Source organism: Lepus europaeus, chromosome 16, assembly GCF_033115175.1.
Source record: "Lepus europaeus isolate LE1 chromosome 16, mLepTim1.pri, whole genome shotgun sequence".
Taxonomy (NCBI): Eukaryota; Metazoa; Chordata; class Mammalia; order Lagomorpha; family Leporidae; genus Lepus; species Lepus europaeus.
The window spans coordinates 59,009,787-59,033,682 of record NC_084842.1 but is presented as its reverse complement, the minus strand read 5'-3'; the positions used below and the strand labels follow the sequence as shown (position 1 = coordinate 59,033,682).

General features: G+C 41.9%; 1 protein-coding gene across 3 annotated transcripts in view; it reads left to right on the top strand.

Annotated features, from left to right (window-relative positions):
- The first annotated feature begins 2,623 nt into the window (after positions 1-2,623).
- The window catches only part of WDR19 (WD repeat domain 19), a 97,016-nt gene continuing 75,743 nt past the window's right edge, over positions 2,624-23,896 (top strand). For all 3 annotated transcript variants that reach the window (XM_062213582.1, XM_062213579.1, XM_062213581.1), the window contains exons 1-6: positions 2,624-2,699; positions 5,288-5,379; positions 5,651-5,716; positions 9,190-9,315; positions 13,700-13,815; positions 17,320-17,435. In XM_062213582.1, coding sequence (XP_062069566.1) covers positions 2,694-2,699; positions 5,288-5,379; positions 5,651-5,716; positions 9,190-9,315; positions 13,700-13,815; positions 17,320-17,435 — 522 coding nt within the window. In that variant the 5' untranslated portion in view covers positions 2,624-2,693. The remainder of the gene's footprint in view (positions 2,700-5,287; positions 5,380-5,650; positions 5,717-9,189; positions 9,316-13,699; positions 13,816-17,319; positions 17,436-23,896) is intronic.

Here is a 23,896-nt window from a genome sequence, read left to right as displayed (position 1 = left end):
GCTCTTACTGTTAAGTACCTCAAAATTCTCCTGACCTCTTATCGATTCCCCAATTCCAAAGCCACTTCCAAGTTTTTAGGCATTTGTTACAGCAACACCCCACTTCCTGGTATCAAAATCTGTATCAGTTTCCTACAGTTCCTGTAATAAATTACAGATGCTTCTTGATGTACAATGGTATTACGTACTGATAAACCTATCCCAAGTTGAAGATGTTTTTAATATACTGAATATTATAGCATAGCCTAGCCTATCTTAAACACACTCAGAACACTTACTTTACACTATGATTTGGAAAAATCAAATACAAAGTCTATTTTATAATAAAATCTTGAATAGCATATGTAATTTATTGAATAAGTGTATCCAGAAAATGCCAGCAATGCAGTCTACTGTAGGGTATCTGTGGTGTATCCTTGTGATCTCAGGGCTAACCAGGAGCTGTATCTCACAGCCACTGCCTTGTATCACAAGAAAGCGTCACACCACATAGCACCAGCCCTGGAAAAGACCAAAATTCCAAATATGAAGTATTGTTTTTTCCAAACACACATCACATTCACACCATCATAAATTCAAAAGGTCATAGGTCAAGCCATTATTAGTAGGGGACTGTCTGTACCTCAAAATAGATAGCTTACAACACCAGAAACTTAGGGTCTCACAGTTCTGGAGACTAGAAGTCCTACTTCGTACTTCAAAGTGTTGACAAGGCCTTGTGTCCTCAGAAACACACAGGAAGATTATTTCCTTGCCTTTTAACAAGTTTCTGGTGTGGTCATCAATCGTTGGCAGTCCAGGGTTTGCAGCTGAATCATTCCAGTCGGTGCCTCTGTGGTCAAATAATATGCTCCCTCTAAGTCTGGCCCAAGATTCACTCTTCTTAAGGAAAACTAGTTAGTCTGGATTAGGGCCCACACTAACAAAAACAAATCTCAATTTAATTACATCTGAAAAGACCCTATTTCCAAATAAGGCCACACTCACAAGCACTAGAGATTTAGAGTTCCACATATCTTTTTAATAAAAAGGACACAATTCAACTCCTAACATCAACAAAACCAAAATTCTTTGAAAAGATCAATAAAAGCAACAAGTATTTAGTTACACTGGCCACGGAAAACAAGAAAAGCTTCAAATAACTAAAAAAAAGGAATAAAAGAGAAGATATCACCAATGATCTTACAAAATTTTAAAAAGAATATAAAAGTATAGTCAAAACTGTATACCAACAAAACGGATAATAAAAATTCGTCCATTTCATCTAGGTTAAGAAACAAATTGTCAAAACTGACTCAAGAAGACACAGAAAATCTGAGTAGACTTAAAACAAGAAATGGAATCAGCAACTAAGAAAATCCCCTCTCCCCGGGGGGGGGGGGGGGGTAGCCCAGTAACCCTAACTGCCTAAGTATCTCTAAATAAGCTTATTACAGCTTCTCACATTTGTCCTCTCTTTTACTCGACGTTAACTTTCTCTTCTGAGACACAGCAATAACTTTTTATTCTCTAGTTTGCACCTCTAGAAATATTTCTCCATGGTTTTCAGGACTCCACACTCTCCTAGTTTTCACTTCTCTGGCCTAATTTTCTCTATATGTGAATTTCCCTCCAAATCCAAAAAGTTTCCTTGTGTTTCCAACATTGCCTAAGTGGACAGTTTCTGAAATCCTACTTCTTTAACCCTTTTCCCTTTCAATCAACCACCTAGTAAAGACACCTCATCTCATTGGGCAGCTCTTGAATCTGAAATTCAACATCTAGAGCTGCTAACATAAGGCCAGCAGAGATTAGCCTTCAACTTCAGCGAACCCTGAATGGCTGCATGGTAATCTTGCAGTAAAAATTTAAGGAATCAACCTAACCGTAAACAAGGATGCACAGGGACAGCACCCTCCTTAAACATCTGCCAACATCCATTGTTACTCATTTTAAATCACTATTTTTCTCTAAGCCCATCAGATTCCACCTGACGTTAGTAACAAAAAACAAAACAAAGTGGGCTGCTTCAACAGTTTCAGACATTCGCGGAAAGCAGGAACTCTGATATTGTCAATAATGAAGCACGGTATACTATCTGGAAATCCACCAGGTTCAACGCTAAAGGAAACTATGTGAGCTCATTGCTCGCGTCCCTTTCGGCTAGCCAGTTCAGCTGAAATTGAGGGGGAAAAAACAACCCTGAAACTACTTCTCACATCTCATCTTCTCTGGCCCAGAAACACGCAGGGTCGTCCAAACCCTCTTTTTGCGTGGGCTGTGTTACGAGTATTTGGCCCACAAGCCAGTTCCCGCTTTTACCTAACATTCCGTGTCTTCTTTCCTTAAACGGCGCCCCTTCGGATCCCCATTCTCTCCTGAGTTCCTAGCCCGCCAGGTGCTTTTCAAGCCTCCACCTGGCCAATCTCTGAGTTTTATCCAATCAGAGAGCGCCCAGCCAGGAAGGCGGAGCACGAGAAGACCTCGTGACGCCCATCCCAGGGCTGAGCTCGGCCGGCGTCACGTGACTCCAGTCCACGCCTCTCGCCCGCCCCTGTCTGGCCCCGCCCCGCGAGGCACCGCCTTTCAGCTGGCTCTCGCTGATTGGTCGCTGCTCGCGCGGTCTCCTGGGTGACGGGAACGCTCTGGCTTTCTCGGAGGAGACCGGGTGCGCCTGCGCACTTATGAGATCGCGCGGCCGCTAGAGCTTTGAGATGAAGGTAAATAACTTACAGATCCCCGGGGGGCAGGAGGACGCGACCGCTGACCCTTCCGCGTCGTTCTGAGGAGAGTGCCTGTGCCCCCTTCCCTCCTCTCGGGTGCGGCAGGAGTGGGATCACCAGGGAAGGAGAAGGCGGGAGCCCACGAAGGACCGCGGGGAAAGGAGAGAAAACGGGAGCGGGCGGAGAGGGAGGCCTCTGGTTTCTGGGACGGCGGGTGGAGCAGAGGGGCGGGCAGAGGGACCCCGCCGCGGCCGGAAATGGGCAGCCGGGGTCTGAAGGCGCCCGGGCCCCGCTGGGCAGGTCGTATGGCGCGTTCGGAGGATGACCCGACCCGGGGTCGCCAGGGCTTCGTGGTTTTGAGGGTGAACGCTCGGGCAAGCCCAGCCCTAAGAAGACTGCGAGGCCTCGGGCGGAATGAACTGGAGTTGGGTCCCGTTTACGGATCACCTGGTAGTGAGTTTACCTTGTTCACGGAGAAATCGGCACCCTCAGGCGCCCCCCGCGCGGCGTCCCCCCGCGCCCCGGTCTCTGCCCGCCGCTCCGTTCACCCTTGAGATTTTCCACAGCAGTAGCCCCTGTCCTGCGCTCGCGGAGAAGCGAAAGGGTCAATTTAAAAATTCAAGTTTAAGGGCATCTTTAAACTTGTAGGGGTTCCCCGAGCAATGTAGTCACAAAGTTGCAAAAGGAAGATCCTTTTAAATATCCCTTTTTTTCTCGTGGGTGACTTCGTGCTCAACACATGTGTGTGCACCTGTGATTATAGCACAGGTGATTATAGCTTCCAGTATTCTTAGTGGTTATAACGCACTTGCTTTCAATAGATGTGCATTTCATTTAATGGATGTTTTCTCTGATGTTTAATTTTGAGCGCTGAAAGTGTTGCCCCTCACTCTCAGGGCTTCTGTAGTATCTAAACTACATGTGCTTAGAGATAGACATTATCGTTTATAATTTAACCTGATACAGGGGCTGGCGTTGTAGAGCAGCAAGTTAAGCCACCTGTGACTCTGGCATCCCTTATGAGAGCCCCTTGGAGGCCCAGCTGCTCTGCTTCCAATTCAGCTCCCTGCTAATGTACCTGGGAAAGCAGCAGAAGCTGGCCCAAATGCTTGGGCCTCTGCCACTGCCACCCCCACCCCCGGTACAACGTGAGTCAATGTAATTTCAAATTTTTAGAGGCCACATTAAATTTTTGTTTAAGAAAGAGGTGAAACTGGGCCTGACCTTGTGGCCTAATGGGTTAAGCCTGCAACACCGGCATCCCATGTGGGCGCTAGTTGGAATCTCTGCTGTTCCACTTGCAATCCAGCTCCCTATTAATGCACCTGGGAGAGCAGTGGAAGCCCCTGCATCCACGTGGGAGACCTGGATGAAGCACCTGGATGAAGCTCCTGGCTTCAGCCTGGCCAGCCATGGTGGTTGTGGTTATTTGGGGGAGTAAACCAGAGGATGGAAGATAGCCCTCTCTGCGTTTCCCTGTCTCTCTGTAACTCTTTCAAGTAAGTAAATTTTAGAAAAGTACAATTAATATACGTCCCTACCCAATATATCTAAAATGTTATTGTTTCAACATTGTAACATGTATAATAACATATCAACATAAAAATTATCAATGAAATTGCTTGTGTTCTTTTTATCATAGCCTTTGAGATCTGATTTGTATTTTATATTCATAGGACATCTAAATTTGGATTACCCATTTTTTTTTTTAAGATTAATTTGTTTATTTGAAAGGCAGAGTAAGAGGCAGAGGCACAAAGAGAGAGAGGTCTTTCATCCGCTGGTTCACTCCCCAGTTGGCTGCAATGGCTGAAGCTGGTCTGATCTGAAGCCAGGAGCTTCTTCTGGGTCTCCCACACAGGTGCAGGGACCCAAGGACTTGGGCCATCTTCTACTGCTTTCCCAGGCCATAGCAGAGAGCTGGATCAGAAGAGGAGCAGTTGGGACTTGAACTGGCACCCATATGGGATGCCAGCAGTCAGGTGGCGGCCTTACCTGCCACACCACAGTGCTGGACCCAGATTACCCACATTATAAGTCCTCAGTAGCCACATGTGGTTTGTGGCTTCCATACTCATCACTACAGTTCTAGATTGTGTAAATAAAAAAAAAGATTTGTAAAAAAATAATATTCTGCCCACTTAATGGAGATAAAAATTTAACTCAGGGGTAAAGGGAGAAATAATTTTGAAAGAATATAGATCTTTTATATTTAAATCTAGATTTTTAAAATAGCAATTTTGTTCAATTTAATCCCTCACTTCCATGCCATGGGTAATTAATTAAATCAAGTTTAAATTACTTTAATCTTTAACATCTATAAAACAAAAAATATGGTTTTTTACAATTAACATTCAGAAACAAAACATTCAAAAGCCAAGTTTTGTAATTAAAGGTCTCCTGTATGTTGAGGCATATCTATATAGTGTAACCCAGTTGGTTGGTTTTGCTTTATTAGTAATGTCTTTTGGATAAACTAACATAAGTCTTTGACATCCTGGGTCCTGTTTCATGATTATGTTCTGACACCTTCTCTGCCCAGCCCTTGATTGTTTGTGTTTTGAAAAATTGTGTTTGTTTTATAGCGTGTCTTCTCACTGCAAGAAAAGGCTTGGCACGGCACACCAATACAGTTTACCTGGCAAAAAACATCTGGCAACTACCTTGCAGTATCAGGGTAAGAAACCAATGAACGTTTAAAATAACAGTTGTGTGCCTGCTTAACCATGCCTTCTGTTCATGAGTTGAGTTGTTGTGTGACAGTTGTATATGGGAAGAGGAATTCTGTTCATCTCCATTAGCATCACTGTTCATAGAGCTTTTCCCAGGTAAAAGCTTTTTGGATACAAATTATGATCGTGAGAGAACTTGAATGACACCTTAATTTTTTTATACATAGATTAAATAAAAGAAATATTTAAATACGTTTATATTCTAATTGCTTTTAGAGCTGATCATATCGTGAAAATCTTTGATCGCCATGGTCAAAAAAGAAGTGAAATTAACTTACCTGGGTAAGTATAGCAGTTGATCAAAAACTTCAAGTTTTGTTGCCTAAGAGATTTTTTAAAAGTATTAAGATTATAATTAGATAAGGTTTATAATTTGCAGTGATGTTTTAATGCTGTGAGTTGTAGACTATAGCATATGTAGACATATAGCATATGAGTTAGAGTTTATAATCATCCATATGTTCACAGGGAAACTTTAAGGTAGGATTGTTAGTCCATATGGAATACTTCATATGTAATTATGAACAATCTTCAGTGTATATAGATACAGAGAACAAAAAAGCTTATATATGTTGAATGTCCCTTTTCTAAAATGCTTGAGATCAGAGGTGTTTCAGATTTGGAAACATTTGCATAAACTTTTCCAGTTCTTCCTATTCTGAAAGTTGAAAATCTGAAAATTTTAGTGTATTTCATATTTTTGCATCAGTGATCCAAAATATGTATCCGCTTAGTCTTTTCAGTATAAAAAAGTATTGAAGAATAGATAATTCCTATATACTTCTTTTTTTTAAAGATTTATTTATTTGTTTATTTGAAAAGCAGAGTTACAAAGAGGCATAGGCATAGGCATAGGCAGAGAGAGAGAGAGAGAGAGAGAGAGAGAGAGAGAGATGTCTTCCATCCACTTGTTCACTCTCCAAATGGCTGCAATGGTCAGAGCTGGGCCGATCTGAAACCAGGAGCCAGAAGCTTCTTCCAGGCCTCCCACATGAGTGCAGGGGCCCAAGTACTTGGACCATCTTCTACTGCTTTCCCAGGCATTAGCAGAGAGCTGGATCGGAAGAGGAGCAGCCCATACTCGAACTAGTGCCCATATGGGATACCGGCACTGCAGGCAGTGACTTTATCTGCTACATTGTAGCGCTGGCCCCATATTACATACTTCTTAAAGGATGAAGACTTTGTTGTATCCATTTTCAAGAAATCATCCTAGATTAAGCATTACTTAAACAGTTTTAATGATTAATGATTCATTGTAATCATTACTGTGTTAATTATGCTACTGATAGTTGTTATTAAGATACAGTATCTCTCACTACGGCCTGTGCTGCTGTGCCATCTAAATTCATGTCTGCTTTCTATAGTTTATTGGCCATTTTTGCAAATCAGGTTGTTTTACTAATCTCCATTTCTTTTTTTTTGGACAGGCAGAGTGGACAGTGAGAGAGAGAGAGAAACAGAGAGAAAGGTCTTCCTTTTTGCCGTTGGTTCACCCTCCAATGGCCACCGTGGCCAGCGTACCGCGCTGATCCGAAGCCAGGAGCCAGGTGCTTCTCCTGGTCTCCCATGCGGGTGCAGGGCCCAAGCACTTGGGCCATCCTCCACTGCTTTCCCGGGCCATAGCAGAGAGCTGGCCTGGAAGAAGGGCAACCGGGACAGAATCCAGTGCCCTGACCGGGACTAGAACCCGGTGTGCCGGCGCCGCAAGGTGGAGGATTAGCCTATTGAGCCGCAGCGCCGGCCACTAATCTCCATTTCTAACAGCCTTTTCCCACTCACTACTATACCCTATCCACATAATGCTACTATATTGGCATTTTCCATGCCCTTAATTGTTGCTTCTGGTTTCTGCATTCTTGGAAGCAGGGGTCAAAATAGCTGTATAGTAATTATGTTCATAGTAAGAGAACACTCAGTAAAGAACTTCTTTGAGTTCTTTGAGTTAGCTTTATTGTATGATCTCTGTGACATGTATTTGAGTTGCATAGTGGCCTTATTTCCTCTGAATTCTTTTGCTGTAATCATAATAGTTGAATTTATTAACAAAGGATCTCCAAATAAATAAAATTCTATATTTAATTGGCAGGCGATTGTATTGACAGTTTGAAAGCTGTCGTCTTCCATACTCCTGGCATCTCTGAGTATATTAGAAACAGCTAAGATCCCAAAATGTGTGACTGGCCTTGTGGCATGGTGGGTTAAGCCACTGCCTGTGATACTGTCCCATATGGGCGCTGGTTCATATCCTAGCTGTTCAGCTTCCAGTCCAGCTTCCCGCTAATGACTTGGGAAAAGCAGCAAGAGATGGGCCAACTGTTTGGGCCCTTGCCAGCCACGTGAGAGACCAAGATGAAACTCCTGGCTTCAGCCATCTGGGAAGTGAACCAGTTGATAGAAGATTTCTCCCTCCCTCCCTCTCCCTCCCCTCCCCCTCCCCCTCCCCCTCTCCCCCCCCCCCATTCATATGTGTTCTATGTCTCTCTGTCTCCTTCACCCTCCCCCTGCCCCTATAACTCTGACTTTCAAGTAAATAAGTAACCTTTAAATAAAAATCCCAAAACATATTGTAACAGTTTGAAGAATAAAATAATTTTCAAGTTTCTTAAATATAAATCAGGATGGCTTAGCCACTATACCCAAGAGGAATCTCAAAATGAAAAATAGCATTAGATAATATCTCTTTTTAAAGGATTTAAGAATTTTTAAAGTTTCTAAATTCTGAACATTTTGGGATAGTCTTAAACAACACAACTTATATTAAAGCATTTCCTGTTTCTAACTATGTCATAACCTTAATCAAGTTACTCTTCTTTGTTTTATGACAACATAAAATGAAAATAACATTTCATGCCATTTCAGAATTCAATCTTTGCCTTGCTTGCAATCCTACATCTAGCCAGTCCTGATCTATTTCATACCAGTTTTTCTAGATCTAACTTTATTTCTTATCAGTACCTTCTTTTCCTCTCTATAAATGTGAAATAACCTTTAAAAACTGAATTGTAAAAATTAACTGTTGAGGGCCGGCGCCGCGGCTTACTAGGCTAATCCTCCGCCTTGCGGCGCCGGCACACCGGGTTCTAGTCCCGGTCGGGGCACCGGATTCTGTCCCGGTTGCCCCTCTTCCAGGCCAGCTCTCTGCTGTGGCCAGGGAGTGCAGTGGAGGATGGCCCAAGTGCTTGGGCCCCGCACCCACATGGGAGACCAGGAGGAAGCACCTGGCTCCTGCCATTGGAACAGCGCGGTGCGCCGGCCGCAGCGCGCCTACCGCGGCGGCCATTGGAGGGTGAACCAATGGCAAAAAGGAAGACCTTTCTCTGCCTCCCTCTACTGTCCACTCTGCCTGTCAAAAAAAAAAAATTAACTGTTGATTCCAGATCATTTCAGTTGCATGTTGGTTGAATCATTTGTGGTTGCACTTGATGAGTTTGTTTTACCAAAAGGTCAGATTCTTTACAGGATTCAAGAAAGCTTGCTAACTCACTAGGTATAATTATAAATTATATAAAACAATATATGAAAATGGTATTAAAATGGTATTAAAAAATAATTTTTTTATCCCTTCCACAACATAAAATTGAAGTTAGTATTATCCAAGAGCAATATTTGGTTGGATTTCTCATTGTACAAAGTTTTTAACCTGTAGATCAAATGGTCTTTTTGTAGACGACAGTCACAAATAGGTGACTATTTAAGTTTCTTTCCCGTACTTAAAAAAATGCATAGTGATGCCTTGCCTTCCTTTCTCGAAGAAACTGTGTTGCTATGGATTGGGATAGAGATGGGGATATCCTAGCAGTGATTGCTGAGAAATCTAGTTGCATTTACCTCTGGGACGCCAACACAGAAAAAACCAGCCAGTTGGACAGTGGCATGAGGTAAGGATAACTCTTTTATTTTTAAAATCTTCACTTAGAAACATGATTAACTTTAGGTTTGATGCTACCAATAATTACTGCTTTCATTTGTAAAGATGGACTGATGAGTTATCAAAGAAAAAACTCATTATTTCTACTGTTATAAATAATCCTTCCTCTTGCTCAACTAATTGCAATAGAATTGGTATAATTGTGACAGAGAAGTAGCTTCTAAAAAGTTGGTTTCAATGGAATACACTAGAAAGTGCAAAGATGAGATTCTTTTGGGCACATTAAGTACCTTAAATAGTACATAAGACATATCCAAATATAATCATTATAAAACTCAATATAGTACCACTTAACTAAAATGATATTAACACAGTGGTTTGAATTTGTCATTTTTCCTGGGTGTGTTTTTATACTTCCTTTGATAGTGGTAATTACTTTGATCCTTCCTGTACTCACAGCAATAGCCATTTAGTTGTATAACTGGTATACAGCAATCTTCCCAGAGAAAACCCTATTTACAATATCTGTTTCATCAGCCGGCGCCATAGCTTACCAGGCTAATCCTCCGCCTTGCGGCACCGGCACACCAGGTTCTAGTCCCTGTTGGGGTGCCGGATTCTATCCCGGTTGCTCCTCTTCCAGGCCAGCTCTCTGCTATGGCCCGGGAAGGCAGTGGAGGATGGCCCAAGTCCTTGGGCCCTGCACCCGCATGGGAGACCAGGAGAAGCACCTGGCTCCTGGCTTCGGATCAGCATGATGCGCTGGCCGCAGCGGCCATTGAAGGGTGAACCAACTGCAAAAGGAAGACCTTCCTCTCTGTCTCTCTCTCTCACTATCCACTCTGCCTGCCAAAAAAAAAAAAAAAATATATATATATATATATATATATGTTTCATCAAACAATTCCTTTGACTGGGTCATAGGACATGGCTGCTTCTCCCAAGGTGGTTCAAACCTGAATACCAGTCATCCTACTCAGGGTTTATAAATTGTCCTTCAGTTGTCTTATTAATAACTCTCTCTTAAGCCTGTGCCTTTCACATTAGTTGCAATTTTTTTTATAGTCTGTGTGTTTCCATAGAATAATGTACTCTTTAAGTTTTGTTTGGCCAGGGAAACATGTATCTTTTATACATTTATACATGTGTACGTATATACATGCTTACATCTTATACTCTGATCTATTGCATTATTATAATTTGTAGGGTCTTCTAGAGGCCTTATCTCCTAAGAGAAGAGGGGTGGAGTCTTGTTCAGTTGTTCTTTTTGTTCCTTGATCACCTCAGATCACACTCTTTAACTCTCTATGTGCTGGTTGTGTGACCATTGGTGCTGATAAACCACTGAATGAACTAGTGTTGTGACATGACTCTTAATTATAGTTGACTACTCTTGCCTATCAGACCTGTTCTTGTTACACAGTGCCTCGATTCTCTGATACTATTTAGCTCATTCATGATGCTTTTCATCGTGTTTTCTGAGAAACACTCAAAGGCAGAATTAACTGTATAAGATATTTACCATAGAAGATGCCTATGAGAGCACACCAAAGGGGAAGCAGAAGAGATTGGAAGCATTGCCAGCCAGACCCTGGGGCATGTCTGACCCTTGTGAAAGAAAAAGGGAAGGAAGAAAGTTGGGGTAGGAACATCTTAGACAATAGCACAGTGCTAGGAGAGTCTTTGAGCCAAATTACCTGTCAGAGGAGTTCTTCAGCTCCAGAAAATGGACATCAGCAGAATCCTGCTGTGCCCAGTCTTTGTGTGGGAGCAGCCAGCCAACGGGGAAGGCAGAGGCCAGTTCACTGAGGTGAGAGTCCAGTGCCTAGCAGCTGGGTCCCTTCGGCAGTTATACTCTCTGCAGGCAGCGTTCTGAGATGCATTTTATCATAGCCGCCACCCCTACATAAACAGATGAAGAAAATGCATATGTGTCTTTTATAAAATGCATTATTTAATAGGAAAATCTATCAACCTTCTATATTAATATTCCCTTACTAAAATTAATTTTGTAATTGAATATTGCACCTTGTATTCTCCTAATATTACAACTAACTTTTCATATACCTCAAATCTAATTTTTTCTCTGCCAATATCATCATGGCTTTACAGCCATTCACAGACCGTGTTTCGATTATATAAATTATATCAATTAATATGTGATTTGTTACTGTTCAGATTCCCCTAGTTAACCAGAGGCAGATGCTTTAAACGTAGTCCTTTGTTCTTTTATTTGCTAAAACACAGCTAGCTAGATCCACCTCACACTGTCATGCAGTAGTTCTGGGCCGGGATCTGAGAACTGGCATCACTAACAAGTCCCAAGGTGTTGCTGCAGGTCCTGCAGGTCAAATTTTGAGAACCACTGTTCTAGACCTTTTGTGATTTGCTTTCTCAAGAAACGGGGTGAGTGGCTTTTCCTTTTTGTAGAAAATCATAACCCTTGGTTCCTGGAATGCACCAAAGAACTGGCAGTGGGCAAAAGTGCTTTCTACCTGCTTCCAAGCTACTCTTCATATTCAGAGCTGGAAAAAATTAGCTTTTTTAGAATTTATTTTTAACTTATCTTAAAATAATTTTTAATTTATATAAGGTGAACAAATTACATATATTTCATATTTATAGATTTGGGAGATTAGCTTCTTTTCAAGGTCATGAATTCTCAGTGATTTTTCCAGTTTAATTGGATGCTGCTCTTTTGAAGCATGAAATTTAAAAATTTTGATTCATTAAGATTTTTGCTGCAGGGGCAGGTTCTGTGGTTTAGGAGGTAAGCCGTCACCTGGGATGCCTGCCTCCCATATCCAAGTGCCTTGGTTCAAGTCCTGCCTCAACTTCCAATCCAGCTTCTTGTTGATGCACACCTTGGGAGGTAGCAAGTGGTGGATTAAGTACTTGGATTACTGCCACCCACAAAGGAAACCCGGATGGAGTTTCTGACTGCTGGCTTCAACCTGGACCAACTCCAACTATTGTGGGCATTTGGGGATTCAATGAGCAGATAGAAGATTGGTATTCTCCTTCTCTCTCTGCTTTTCGAATAAAACTTTAAAAAATTGTGTGCCACATTTAGGGTTAAAACTATCAGTAGGCAAATAAAAATCTTGCCCTAAGTCATCTCCTGGAAGTTGAAATTCCATCATAATGGAAGTCTGTATTCATTATAAATTTGTATTTTGAGTCTAATTTTTTTTAAAAAGATTTATTTATTTGAGAGGTAGAGTTACAGAGAGAGAGAGGGCGAGACAGAGGGAAAGGTCTTCCATCTGCTGGTTCACTTCTCAAATGGCCACAATAGTTGGTGCTGAGCCAATCTAAAGCCAGGAGCTAGGAGCTTCTTCTGTATCTCTGATGGGAGTTTAGGGGCCCAAGCACTTGAGTCATCTTCCACTGCTTTCCCAGGCCATAGCAGAGAGCTGGATTGGAAGAGGAGCAACCAGGACATGAACTGGTGCCGGCGCCACAGGCAAAGACAGCCTACTATGGCTCCTTGACTCTAATTGACCCTAAGATCACTTTACAGCCTTTCCAGAATGTCTTTAACACTTAGTTTCTGTCCTGAGCTTTCTTATTTTGTACTTGAACTTTTTTTTTTAAAGTCTTTTTTATTTATTTGAAAGGCAGAGTTACAGAAAGAGTGTTAGAGACAAAGAAAGATCTTCTTTCAGCTGGTTCACTTCCCAAATGGCCATGACTGGTCAAGGCTGAAGCCACAGGCCTGGAACTCCATCCAGGTCTCTCATATAGGTGGCAGGGGTACAAGTACTTGGACCATCTTCTGCTTTTCCAGGTGCATTAGCGGGGAGCTGGATCAGAAATGGAACACCTGGGACTCGAACTGGTCCATCCATCATATGGATGCCGACATTGCAGACAGTAGATAAACCAGTGCACCACAATTCTGGCTGCTTGTGCTTGATCTTAATAGGGAATTAGGAGTAGGCATTTGGTACAGTGGGTAAGACACTACTTAGGGACACCTGCGTTTCATATAGGAGTGTCTACATTGGAGTCCAAATGCCATTTCTGATTCCAACTTCCTGTTAATGTGCACCCTGGGAGGCAGCAGGTGATGGCTAAGATAATCAGGTCCCTACCACCCATGTGAGAGACCCAAATTGAGTCATAGGATCCTGGCTTTGGCCTGGTCCAGCCCTGACTGTTGCAAGCATCTGGGAAGTGAACCAGCATATGGAAGATCATCTTCTTTCTCTCTCTCCCTCCCTCCCCCCTCCTCCCTCCCCCTTCCCTTCTCTTCTCTCCCTCCCTCCTTCTATCAGTTATGAATTATTTTAATTACTTTTTTATATATTTTTATTTAAAGTACTTTTTATCATAACTGTTTAGAAGTTCTGATTGTGAAATGTTTAGTAATTTATATCTTAATGTTACAGGGATCAAATGTCTTTCCTTCTTTGGTCAAAAATTGGAAGTTTCCTGGCTGTTGGAACTAATAAAGGAAATTTGCTTATTTATAATCGTCAAACATCCCGAAAGATTCCTGTCCTTGGTATGTTATAGCTGAAAACACTGCTGAATATATGGATGCTTTACCTGTATGTAAACTCTCCTGCCTCAGATTTCCCTGGTTTTGTGAGGGAAATGTGGGGTCAGTGCGGCTACCCCTGTCCAGTCTCACTTCTCACTAAACAAGATGATCCTTCACTGTGTGCTAAGAAGTTCCAGGGATACACAGAATGGGTTGGGTTAAGGCCAGCCTGTGTTCTAGGACATCAGACATGAATGGCCTGCCTTCCATTTTGCCCTTTCTCACCCAAATTGTACCTCTGGACGTGGAAAGCTTGTTTAGTGATTGACTTAGTTGCTTGTGTTACAATCTGTGATCATTTCAGTCCACTGTAAAGGTGGACTAAAGCATTTGATAACTGCTTGAACAAGAGTATCTAGATGCCTAATTCTTAACTCTGCGTGAGTTCCAAGCCAGTTGAACCTAGGTGCGGAGTGGGCTCTCTCTGCCTCAGGATACATAGCTAGAGGGTATGTATGTGTTCCTTCTTTGACCTTCTTCCTTCATACTCTTTGAGTCCCCCAATACTTGGTCACTTGGTATGTTCTCTCTGACTACTTAATTTAAAATTCAAGTATTGTAACATCATGCTGATGAATGTTGCAACTAATGAGCTTAATTACATCCAGGTGTCCAAAAGAAAGAACATTGCATGAATTTCAAGCATGTTTTGCACCAAAATAAACTTATCTTTTAATTCTGTTTTCCCAAGATGTGCTGTCCTATAACTCACTGCTGACAAAGGAATTCTGCTTTGGAGATAATGATGGTATAGAACGCTTGAGAAAGTACCTTTCTGTTAAGAACACGTCATCATTTCAAATTATTTCCACACAGATAGTATCCCCTTAATAGTAACTTTTAATGCTGCTTCTAAACAGTAAATTTTCAAACTTGCATATATCAACTTTGACCATGTAGATTGTCTGACTTTGGCAGGCATTTTCTGTCCCCCCCACCTTGTCAGCAGACTATCAGTTTAGAAGCCCCAGGAATTTTGGCACTTAAAGTATAAGAAAATTAGCTATCAGAGCATATTTATTTCTGTATGCATTTGTCATATATACATGATTTTATATGGGAGTTGTCTATTTAATGTGAATGTTGATTCTGCCTACATTCCTATTTATTAACTGTCAAATGGGTCTGAACAGATTCAGGTTAATTATGTATCTGAGGTCCTTTAGTTAAATAGATAGCTACCACTCTCAGAACTGATTTTTTTTTTTAATTTTTTTTTTTATTTTTGACAGGCAGAGTGTGGACAGTGAGAGAGAGATAGAGAGAAAGGTCTTCCTTTTTGCCGTTGGTTCGTTGGTTCACCCTCCAATGGCCGCCGCGGTAGGCGCGCTGTGGCCGGCGCACCGCGCTGATCCGACGGCAAGAGCCAGGTGCTTCTCCTGGTCTCCCATGGGGTGCAGGGCCCAAGGACTTGGGCCATCCTCCACTGCACTCCCTGGCCACAGCAGAGAGCTGGCCTGGAAGAGGGGCAACCAGGACAGAATCCGGCGCCCCAACCGGGATTAGAACCCGGTGTGCCGGCACCACAAGGCGGAGGATTAGCCTAGTGAGCCGCGGCGCCGGCCTCAGAACTGATTTTGATTTGAGCCTTTGCTTTATTTGCTTTAATTTTCCTAAAACCTAGCCATTCCACTTCTGATCGCATCTCACGGTTACATGATCTGTGTTAGCACTTTATGGTAACTAAGTATCTGTACTGAACTTGTACAGACTTGTTTTCTCTTCTCATTATTCCCTAAACAATACAGTGTAACAACTATTTACATAGCACTTAAGATTTTACTAGGTATTATAAGTAATTAGAGATGATTTCAAGTATACAGGAGGATTGTGTAGGATACATGCAAATACTATGCCATTTTATATTGGAGACAAGTATCTTCAGATTGAGATGTTTGGGCATCCTAGAACCAATCCTCAGTGGATACCAAAGAATGACTGTATTCTCAACCTAGAAGCCCAGGTGAGCCCTCTGCTCAGAATTCTTCGCACGGTTCTTCATCTCACCAAAACCAAAGCCAACGTCCTTACAAAGGCTAGCCAAACCCACCATGGTCTGGCCACTGCAGCCCCTCGCTTCATCCCAAACTCTCTATTTCCCACGTCCTCTGCTTTCAGCCACACTGTTCCTGCTGAGCTCTCACACACTAGGCAAACTCCTGAATCAGGTCTCCTCACTTATCCGTTATGTCATACCTGTTTTCTGCATAGACATTATATTAGGTTCTTTAGTCCCTGCCCTCAATAACAGTTAAAACAGCCAACACATTAGCACCTCCTGTATGTGCCTAGCACTATTTTAAGTACTGTAATTCATTTGATCCTCAACCCTATGAGATAAACTCTATTATACCAATTTATGGATGGAGTGATGAAGGTTAATAGAAAGGTTAACTAATTTACATAATGTTTTGCAGTAAGTAGTGGAGCCAGGATTCAAAGCTAGGGGGTCTGACATCAGAATCTGTACACTTGTCCGGCACCGCGGCTCAATAGGCTAATCCTCCACCTGCGGTGCCGGCACACCGGGTTCTAGTCCCAGTCGGGGCGCCGGATTCTGTCCCGGTTGCCCCTCTTCCAGTCCAGGTCTCTGATGTGGCCCGGGAAGGCAGTGGAGGATGGCCCAAGTACTTGGGCCCTGCACCCGCATGGGAGACCAGGAGAAGCACCTGGCTCCTGGCTTCGGATCAGCGCGGTGTGCGGGCTGAAGTGCACTGGCCGCAGTGTGCTGGCTGCAGCGGCCATTGGAGGGTGAACCAACGGAAAAAGGAAGACCTTTCTCACTCTGCCTGTCAAAAAAAAAAAAAAGAAGAAAAATCTGTACACTTAACCATTCTTCCCACAGAACTAAACTAGACTCCAGGATTTATGTATCCCAGGACCTTCACAAGCACCCATGGTATCAAACAATCAAACATGAGATTTCCCCCCAAAGAATTAGTTTGTGCACTGGCTGAATGTTCGATGATAAAGTTTCTGATACTTGGTGGTTCTCTAATGTTACTCAATAGCTAAGTAACTCAGTTCTTAACACAAGTCACACTGGAGTGCTTTCATATTTGCACTTCAGTATTACCATGAATAGTTAGGTCTTCTAGTTGTACATGAGTAGTTAAAACTGTGAATATTACATCTGCACAAAGATTACTTCACTACCTCTCTTCAGACATTGTCATTACAGGATTAGTTGTATGGTAAACAGCAGAACTTGTTGAGGAGCAGGGCTTCTATGAGATAGAAAGCTAAAAGATAGCATTGCCCTTATATGCCATTATCTTGATATACAACTTGGTAATAAACTGTTTTAAACAAGATTGTTTAGGCACTAACTGCTTTGGGATTCTAAATTGCTTATCTCTTTAATCCCGCTGTATATCACCTAAACTTTCAGACTGTTGTCATGGATTTTTTCTTTTGTCTTTTTTGAGAAATGCTTGATAACTATTCAAAAATCATCTTTTTCAGGAAAACATACTAAGAAAATAACATGTGGATGTTGGAATGAGGAAAATCTGCTTGCATTAGGTGGAGAGGATAGAATGATCACAATTAGTAATCAGGAGGGTGACACAATAAGACAGGTAATGATATAATAACATCTGTTAAAGATCTTCAAAAATTTCTCCCAGATAAATAGTTTTTCTGTAACTAGTTTATCAGATTTAAAATGTCTTTGTAAGGTATGTATATAATAACTTCATGTTTTAAATACCAAAACCTTTCTGTTTATGTACTCTTAAAATAATTTTCTTTAATATGAATGTGTTATCCATATGTCCTCCTTTGTGTATTTCTCTTTGGTATTAGCATGGATTATCACTTCTGTGGTTATAGTCTGACAGTATATTTGTGAAATAACTCCTATTTTATATAAAGTCGTGGCTCAGTATCTCGGGTGAGCTAGTTCCAGGAACCCCCAGGGGTATCAAAATCTGAGGGTACTTCAGTTCTTTATATAAAATGGTGTAGTGTTTGCATATAACCTATGGCCTTGCTGCTTGTACTTTATTTTTTTAAAAGATTTATTTATTTGAAAGAGTTATACAGAGAGAAGGAGAGGCAGAGAGAGAGAGAAAAATGTCTTCCATCCGCTGATTCACTCTCCAAATGGCCACAATGGCCAGAGCTGCGCTGATCTGAAGCCAGAGCCAGGAGTTTTCTCCATGTCTCCCACACAGGTACAGGGGCCCAAGAGTATAAGGCCTTGGGCCATCCTTCTGCTGCCTTCCCAGGCCACTGCAGCGATCTGGGTCAGAAGTAGAGCAGCTGGGTCTTGAACTGGTGCCCAGATAGGATGCTGGCACTGCAGGCAGTGGCTTTACTGCTACACCACCATGCTGGCCCCCCTCCAAGTACTTTAAATGGTCTCTAGATTACTTCTAATATTAGCACAATGTAAATGTTATATTGTTTAGGAAGTAAGGATGAGCATACAAAGTCTATACATGTTCAGTACAGACACAGTTTTTTTCCCCATATATTTTTGGTCTGTGTCAAGCATGTAGGTGTGGAACCTGATGCTACAGAAAGCCTGCTGTTTTATTTTATTTTTTTATTATTTAATGAATGCATTTTTTCATAGATACAATTTTAGGAATACAATGGTTCTTTCCCCCATACCTACACTCCCGCCTCAACTCCCATCCCACCTCCCTTTCCTTCTCCCATCTCCTTCTTCATTATGGTTCATTTGTAATTTGACTTTATATACAGAGGACCAACTCCATGCTAAGCACAGACTTCAACAGTTTGTACCCATGCACACACACAACATATAATATACAGTTTGGGAACAAAATTTGGAGCCGATTTCTCATAGTACAGCTCATTAGGGATGGAGGTCCTATATGGGGCGTGAGTGCACAGTGACTTCTGTTGTTCCTTTAACAATTAACACCCTTATTTATGACATCAGTGGTCACTCGAGGCTCTTGCCGTAGGCTGCCAAGGTTATGGAAGCTTTCTGCGACCATAGATTCCATCGGTATTTGGACACTGCCGTAAGCAAAGTGGATGTTCTCTCCTCCCTTCAGAGAAGGGTACATCCTTTGATGACATTTTCATCACAGAGATCCTCCATTTAGGATATTTTTTGTAAGAGTCTTGGCTTTCCATGCCTGAAATGCTCTCACAGACCTTTCAGCCAGACCACGAAGCCTCAAGGGTTGATTCTGAGGTCAGAGTGTTAGTTACAGCGAGTGTCATTCTAGTCATTCTAGGAGTCTGCTGCGTGGCCTGCTTCCCATACTGGACTTTCCTTCCTTGTTAGTTTTGTTATTATTACCAGGCACTTGAAGTTATTTATATGATCACTTTCACACTTAAACCCATCTATATGTTGACTTCAATGTTAAATATCATTTTAATAGTTAAGATGGGGGACCGGCACTGTGGCACAGTAGGTTAATCTTCCACCTGCAGCGCTGGCATCCCATATAGGCACCAGTTCTAGTCCTGCACCTTTTCCAATCCAGCTCTCTGCTATAGCCTGGGAAAGCAGTAGAAGATGGCCCGAGTGCTTGGGCCCCTGCACCTGCGTGGGAGATCTGGAAGAAGCTCCTGGCTTTGGATCAGCGCAGCTCTGGCTATTGCAGCCATTTGGGGAGTGAACCAACAGAAGGCAGACCTTTCTCTCTGTCTCTTCCTCTCACTGTCTGTAACTCTACCTCTCAAATAAATAAATAAAATCTTAAAAAAAAAAAGTTAAGATGGCATTTTTGCTACCGATTTTCATGGGTTTGGAGTCCCATGACAAGTTTTTAGGTTGTACCCTTAGAGGTAAGTCTATAGGACGGTATGCAGAACTATACAGCTTTACAGTTACAGACTACCTCCTCCATCTCTTATTCCCCCTCTTATTTTTAACTGGGATCTATTCCTAATTAACTTAAAATATATATGGTGGCCGGCGCCGCGGCTCACTAGGCTAATCCTCCGCCTTGCAGCGCCGGCACACCGGGTTCTAGTCCCCGTCGGGGCACCGATCCTGTCCCGGTTGCCCCTCTTCCAGGCCAGCTCTCTGCTGTGGCCAGGGAGTGCAGTGGAGGATGGCCCAAGTCCTTGGGCCCTGCACCCCATGGGAGACCAGGAGAAGCACCTGGCTCCTGCCATCGGATCAGCGCGGTGCGCCAGCCGCAGCGCACCTACCGCGGCGGCCATTGGAGGGTGAACCAACGGCAAAAAGGAAGACCTTTCTCTCTGTCTCTCTCTCTCACTGTCCACTCTGCCTGTCAAAAAAAAAAAAAAAGGAAAAAAAAACATATATGGTTAACTCTATGTTACTTGAAGAGTTCAGCATATAGTATGAAGAAGAGAAAAGAAAAAACAGAGAAAAAAACTAAACAAACCAAAAAGGATATACAAAATGAAAAGTAATAATGATAAACTATCCCTCAACAGTCAGGTCAAGGACTATTCAAGTCATGTATTCTAAAAGTGTCAATTTCACTTCTATAGCTTTCATTTCAGGAGCGCTATTAATTCTCCCAAGTCAGGGAGAAGATATGGTATTTGTCTCTTTGGGACTGGTTTATTTCACTAAGTATGAGGTTTTCTAGCTTGCTCCATTTTGTTGCAAATGACCGGATTTCCTTCTTTTTTTTACTGCCATGTAATATTCCATAGTGCACATATCCCACAATTTCTTTATTCAGTCTTCAGCTGATAAGGCATTTAGGTTGCTTCCATGTCTTAGCTATTGTGAATTAAGCTGCATTAAACATGGAGGTGCAGATAGCTCTTTCATTTACTGATTTTATTTCCCTTGGGTAAATTCCCAGGAGTGAGATGGCTAGGTCATATGGTAGGTCTATATTCAGATTTTTGAGATATCTCCATACTATTTTACATAGTGGCTTTACCAGTTTACATTCCCACCAACAGTGGGTTAGGATGCCCTTTTCCCCACATCCTCTCCAGCATTTGTTGTTTATTGAGGGCCACTCTAACAAGGGTGAGGTGAAACCTCATTGTGGTTTTGATTTGCATTTCCCTGACGGCTAGAGATCCTGAACATTTTTTCATGTGTTTGTTGGCCATTTGAATTTCGTCTTTTGAAAAATGTCTGTTTAAGTCCTTGGCCCATCTCTTAACTGGGTTTGTTGTTGTGGAGTTTCTTGATCTCTTTTTAGATTCTGGTTATTAATCCTTTATCAGTTGTGTGGTTTACAAATAATTTCTCCCATTCTGTCAGTTGCCTCTTCAATTTCCTGACCATTTCTTTTGCTGTACGGAAACTTCTCAATTTGAGGTGATCACATTTGTTCATTTTGGCTTTGACTACCTGTGCCTCTGGGGTCTGTGCCAATGTCTTGAAGGGTTTCCCCAATGTTCTCAATTAATTTGATGGTGTCAGGTCATAGATTTAGATCTTTAATCCATGTTGAGTGGATTTTTGTGTAGGGTGTAAGGTAGGGGTCTTGCTTCATACTTCTGCATGTGGACATCCAGTTTTCCCAGCACCATTTGTTGAAGAGACTGTCCCTGTCCAGGAGTTGGTTTTAGCTCCTTTGTTAAATACAAGTTGGTTGTAGATGTTTGGTTTGATTTCCAGGGTTTCTATTCTGTTCCATTGATCTATCCATCTGTTTTTGTATCAGTACCAGGCTGTTTTGATTATAACTGCCCTGTAGTATGTTTTGAAATTTGGTATTGTGATGCCTCCAGCTTTGTTTTTGTTGTATAAGATTGCTTTAACTATTTCAGGTCTCCTCTTCCTCCATATGAATTTCAGCATCATTTTTTCTAGATCTGAGAAGAATGTCTTTGGTATCTTGATTGGTATAGCATTGAATCTGTAAATTCCTTTTGGAAGAATGGACATTTTGATGATATTGATTCTTCCAATCCATGAACATGACTTATTTTTCATTTTTTGGTATCTTCTATTTTTTTAATATTTTGTAATTCTCATCATAGAGATCTTTGACATTCTTGGTTAAATTTATTCCAAGGCATTTGATTATTTTTGTGGCTATTGTGAATGGGATTGATCTTAAAAGTTCTTTCTCAGCCATGGCATTGTCTGTGTATACAATGGCTGTTGATTTCTGTGTATTGGTTTTGTATCCTGCTACTTTACCAAACTCTTCTATGAGTTCCAATAGTCTTTTAGTGGAGTCTTTTGGATCCCCTATATATAGAATCATGTCATTTGCAAATAGGGATAATTTTACTTCCTCCTTCCCAATTTGTATCCATTTTATTTCTTTTTCTGCCTAATGGCTCTGGCTAAAACTTCTAGGACTATATTGAATAGCAGTGGTGAGTGGGGCATCCCTATCTGGTGCCAGATTCGGTGGAAATGCCTCCAACTTTTCCCCATTCAATAGTGTGCTGACCATGGGTTTGTCATAAATTGCCTTGATTGTGTTGAGGAATGTTCCTTCTAGACCCAATTTGCTTAGAATTTTCATCATGAAAAGGTGTTGTATTTTGTCAAATGCTTTCTCTGCATCTATTGAGATAATCATATGGTTTTTGTTCCTCAATTTGCTAATGTGATGTATCACATTGATTGATTTTCTAATGTTGAACCATCCCTGCATACCAGGGATAAATCCCACTTGGTCCAGGTGAATGATCTTTCTGATGTGTAGTTGGATTCGATTGGCCAGGATTTTGTTGGGTATTTTTGCGTTTATGTTCATCAGGGAGATTGGTCTATAGTTTTCTTTCTCTGTTGTGTCTTTTCCAGTTTAGGAATTAAGGTGCTGCTGGCTTCATAGAAAGAGTTTGGGAGGATTCCCTCCCTTTCAATTGTTTTGAATAATTTGAGAAGAACTGGGTTTAGTTCTTTAAATGTGGTGAAGCCATCTGGTCCTGGGCTCTTTGTTGGGAGGGCATTTATTACTGATTCAGTTTCTGTCATGGTTATGGGTGTGTTTAGGTTTTCTATGTCTTCATGGCTCAATTTAGGTAAGTTGTATGTGTCCAGGAATCTGTCCATTTCTTCTGGGTTTTCCAATTTGTAGGTACACAGCTTTGTAATGGTTTCTGATTATTTTTATTTCTGTTGTGTCTGCTGTTACATTTCCATTACCATCTCTAATTTTATTGATTTGAATCCTCTCTCTCCTTTTTTTGGTTACTTGAGCCAGTGGTCTGTCAATTTTGTTTATTTTTTCAAAAAACCAGATCTTCATTTTGCTGATCTTTTGTATTTTTTTTGTTTGTTTCAATTTTATTGATTTCTTCTCTATTTCTTTTCTTCTACTGGATTTGGGTTTGGTTTGCTGCTGTTTTTCTAGATCCTTAGGGTGCATAGAGTTCATTTATTTGGTGCCTTTCCAGTTTCTTGATGTAGGCACCAATTGCTATAAACTTTCCTCTTAGAACTGCTTTTGCGGCTGGCGCCGTGGCTTAACAGGCTAATCCTCCACCTTGCGGCGCCGGCACACCGGGTTCTAGTCCCGGTCGGGGCACCGGATTCTGTCCCGTTTGCCCCTCTTCCAGGCCAGCTCTCTGCTGTGGCCAGGGAGTGCAGTGGAGGATGGCCCAAGTGCTTGGGCCCTGCACCCGCATGGGAGACCAGGAGAAGCACCTGGCTCCTGGCTTTGGATCAGCGCGATGTGCCGGCTGCAGCAGCCATTGGAGGGTGAACCAATGGCAAAAAGGAAGACCTTTCTCTCTGTCTCTCTCTCTCTCACTATCCACTCTGCCTGTCAAAAAAAAAAAAAAACAAAAAACAAACTGCTTTTGCTGTATCCCACAAATTTTGATTAGTTATATTGTCATTTTCATTTGTTTCTAGAAATTTTTTGATTTCTCCTATGACCCACTGCGCATCAGAATCATGTTGTACATTCTCTATGTGTTTGCATATGATGCAGAGATTCTTGACTTGTTGATTTCCAGCTTCATTGCATTGTGGTTTGAGAGGATACATGGTATGATTTCAATTTTTTTGAATTTGCTGATACTCCCTTTATGGCCTAGCATATGGTCAATCTTAGAGAAAGTTCCATGCACCAGGGAGAAATATGTGTACTCTGTGGCTGTGAGGTGGAAGGCTCTGTAGATACCTGCTAGGTCTATTTGGTCT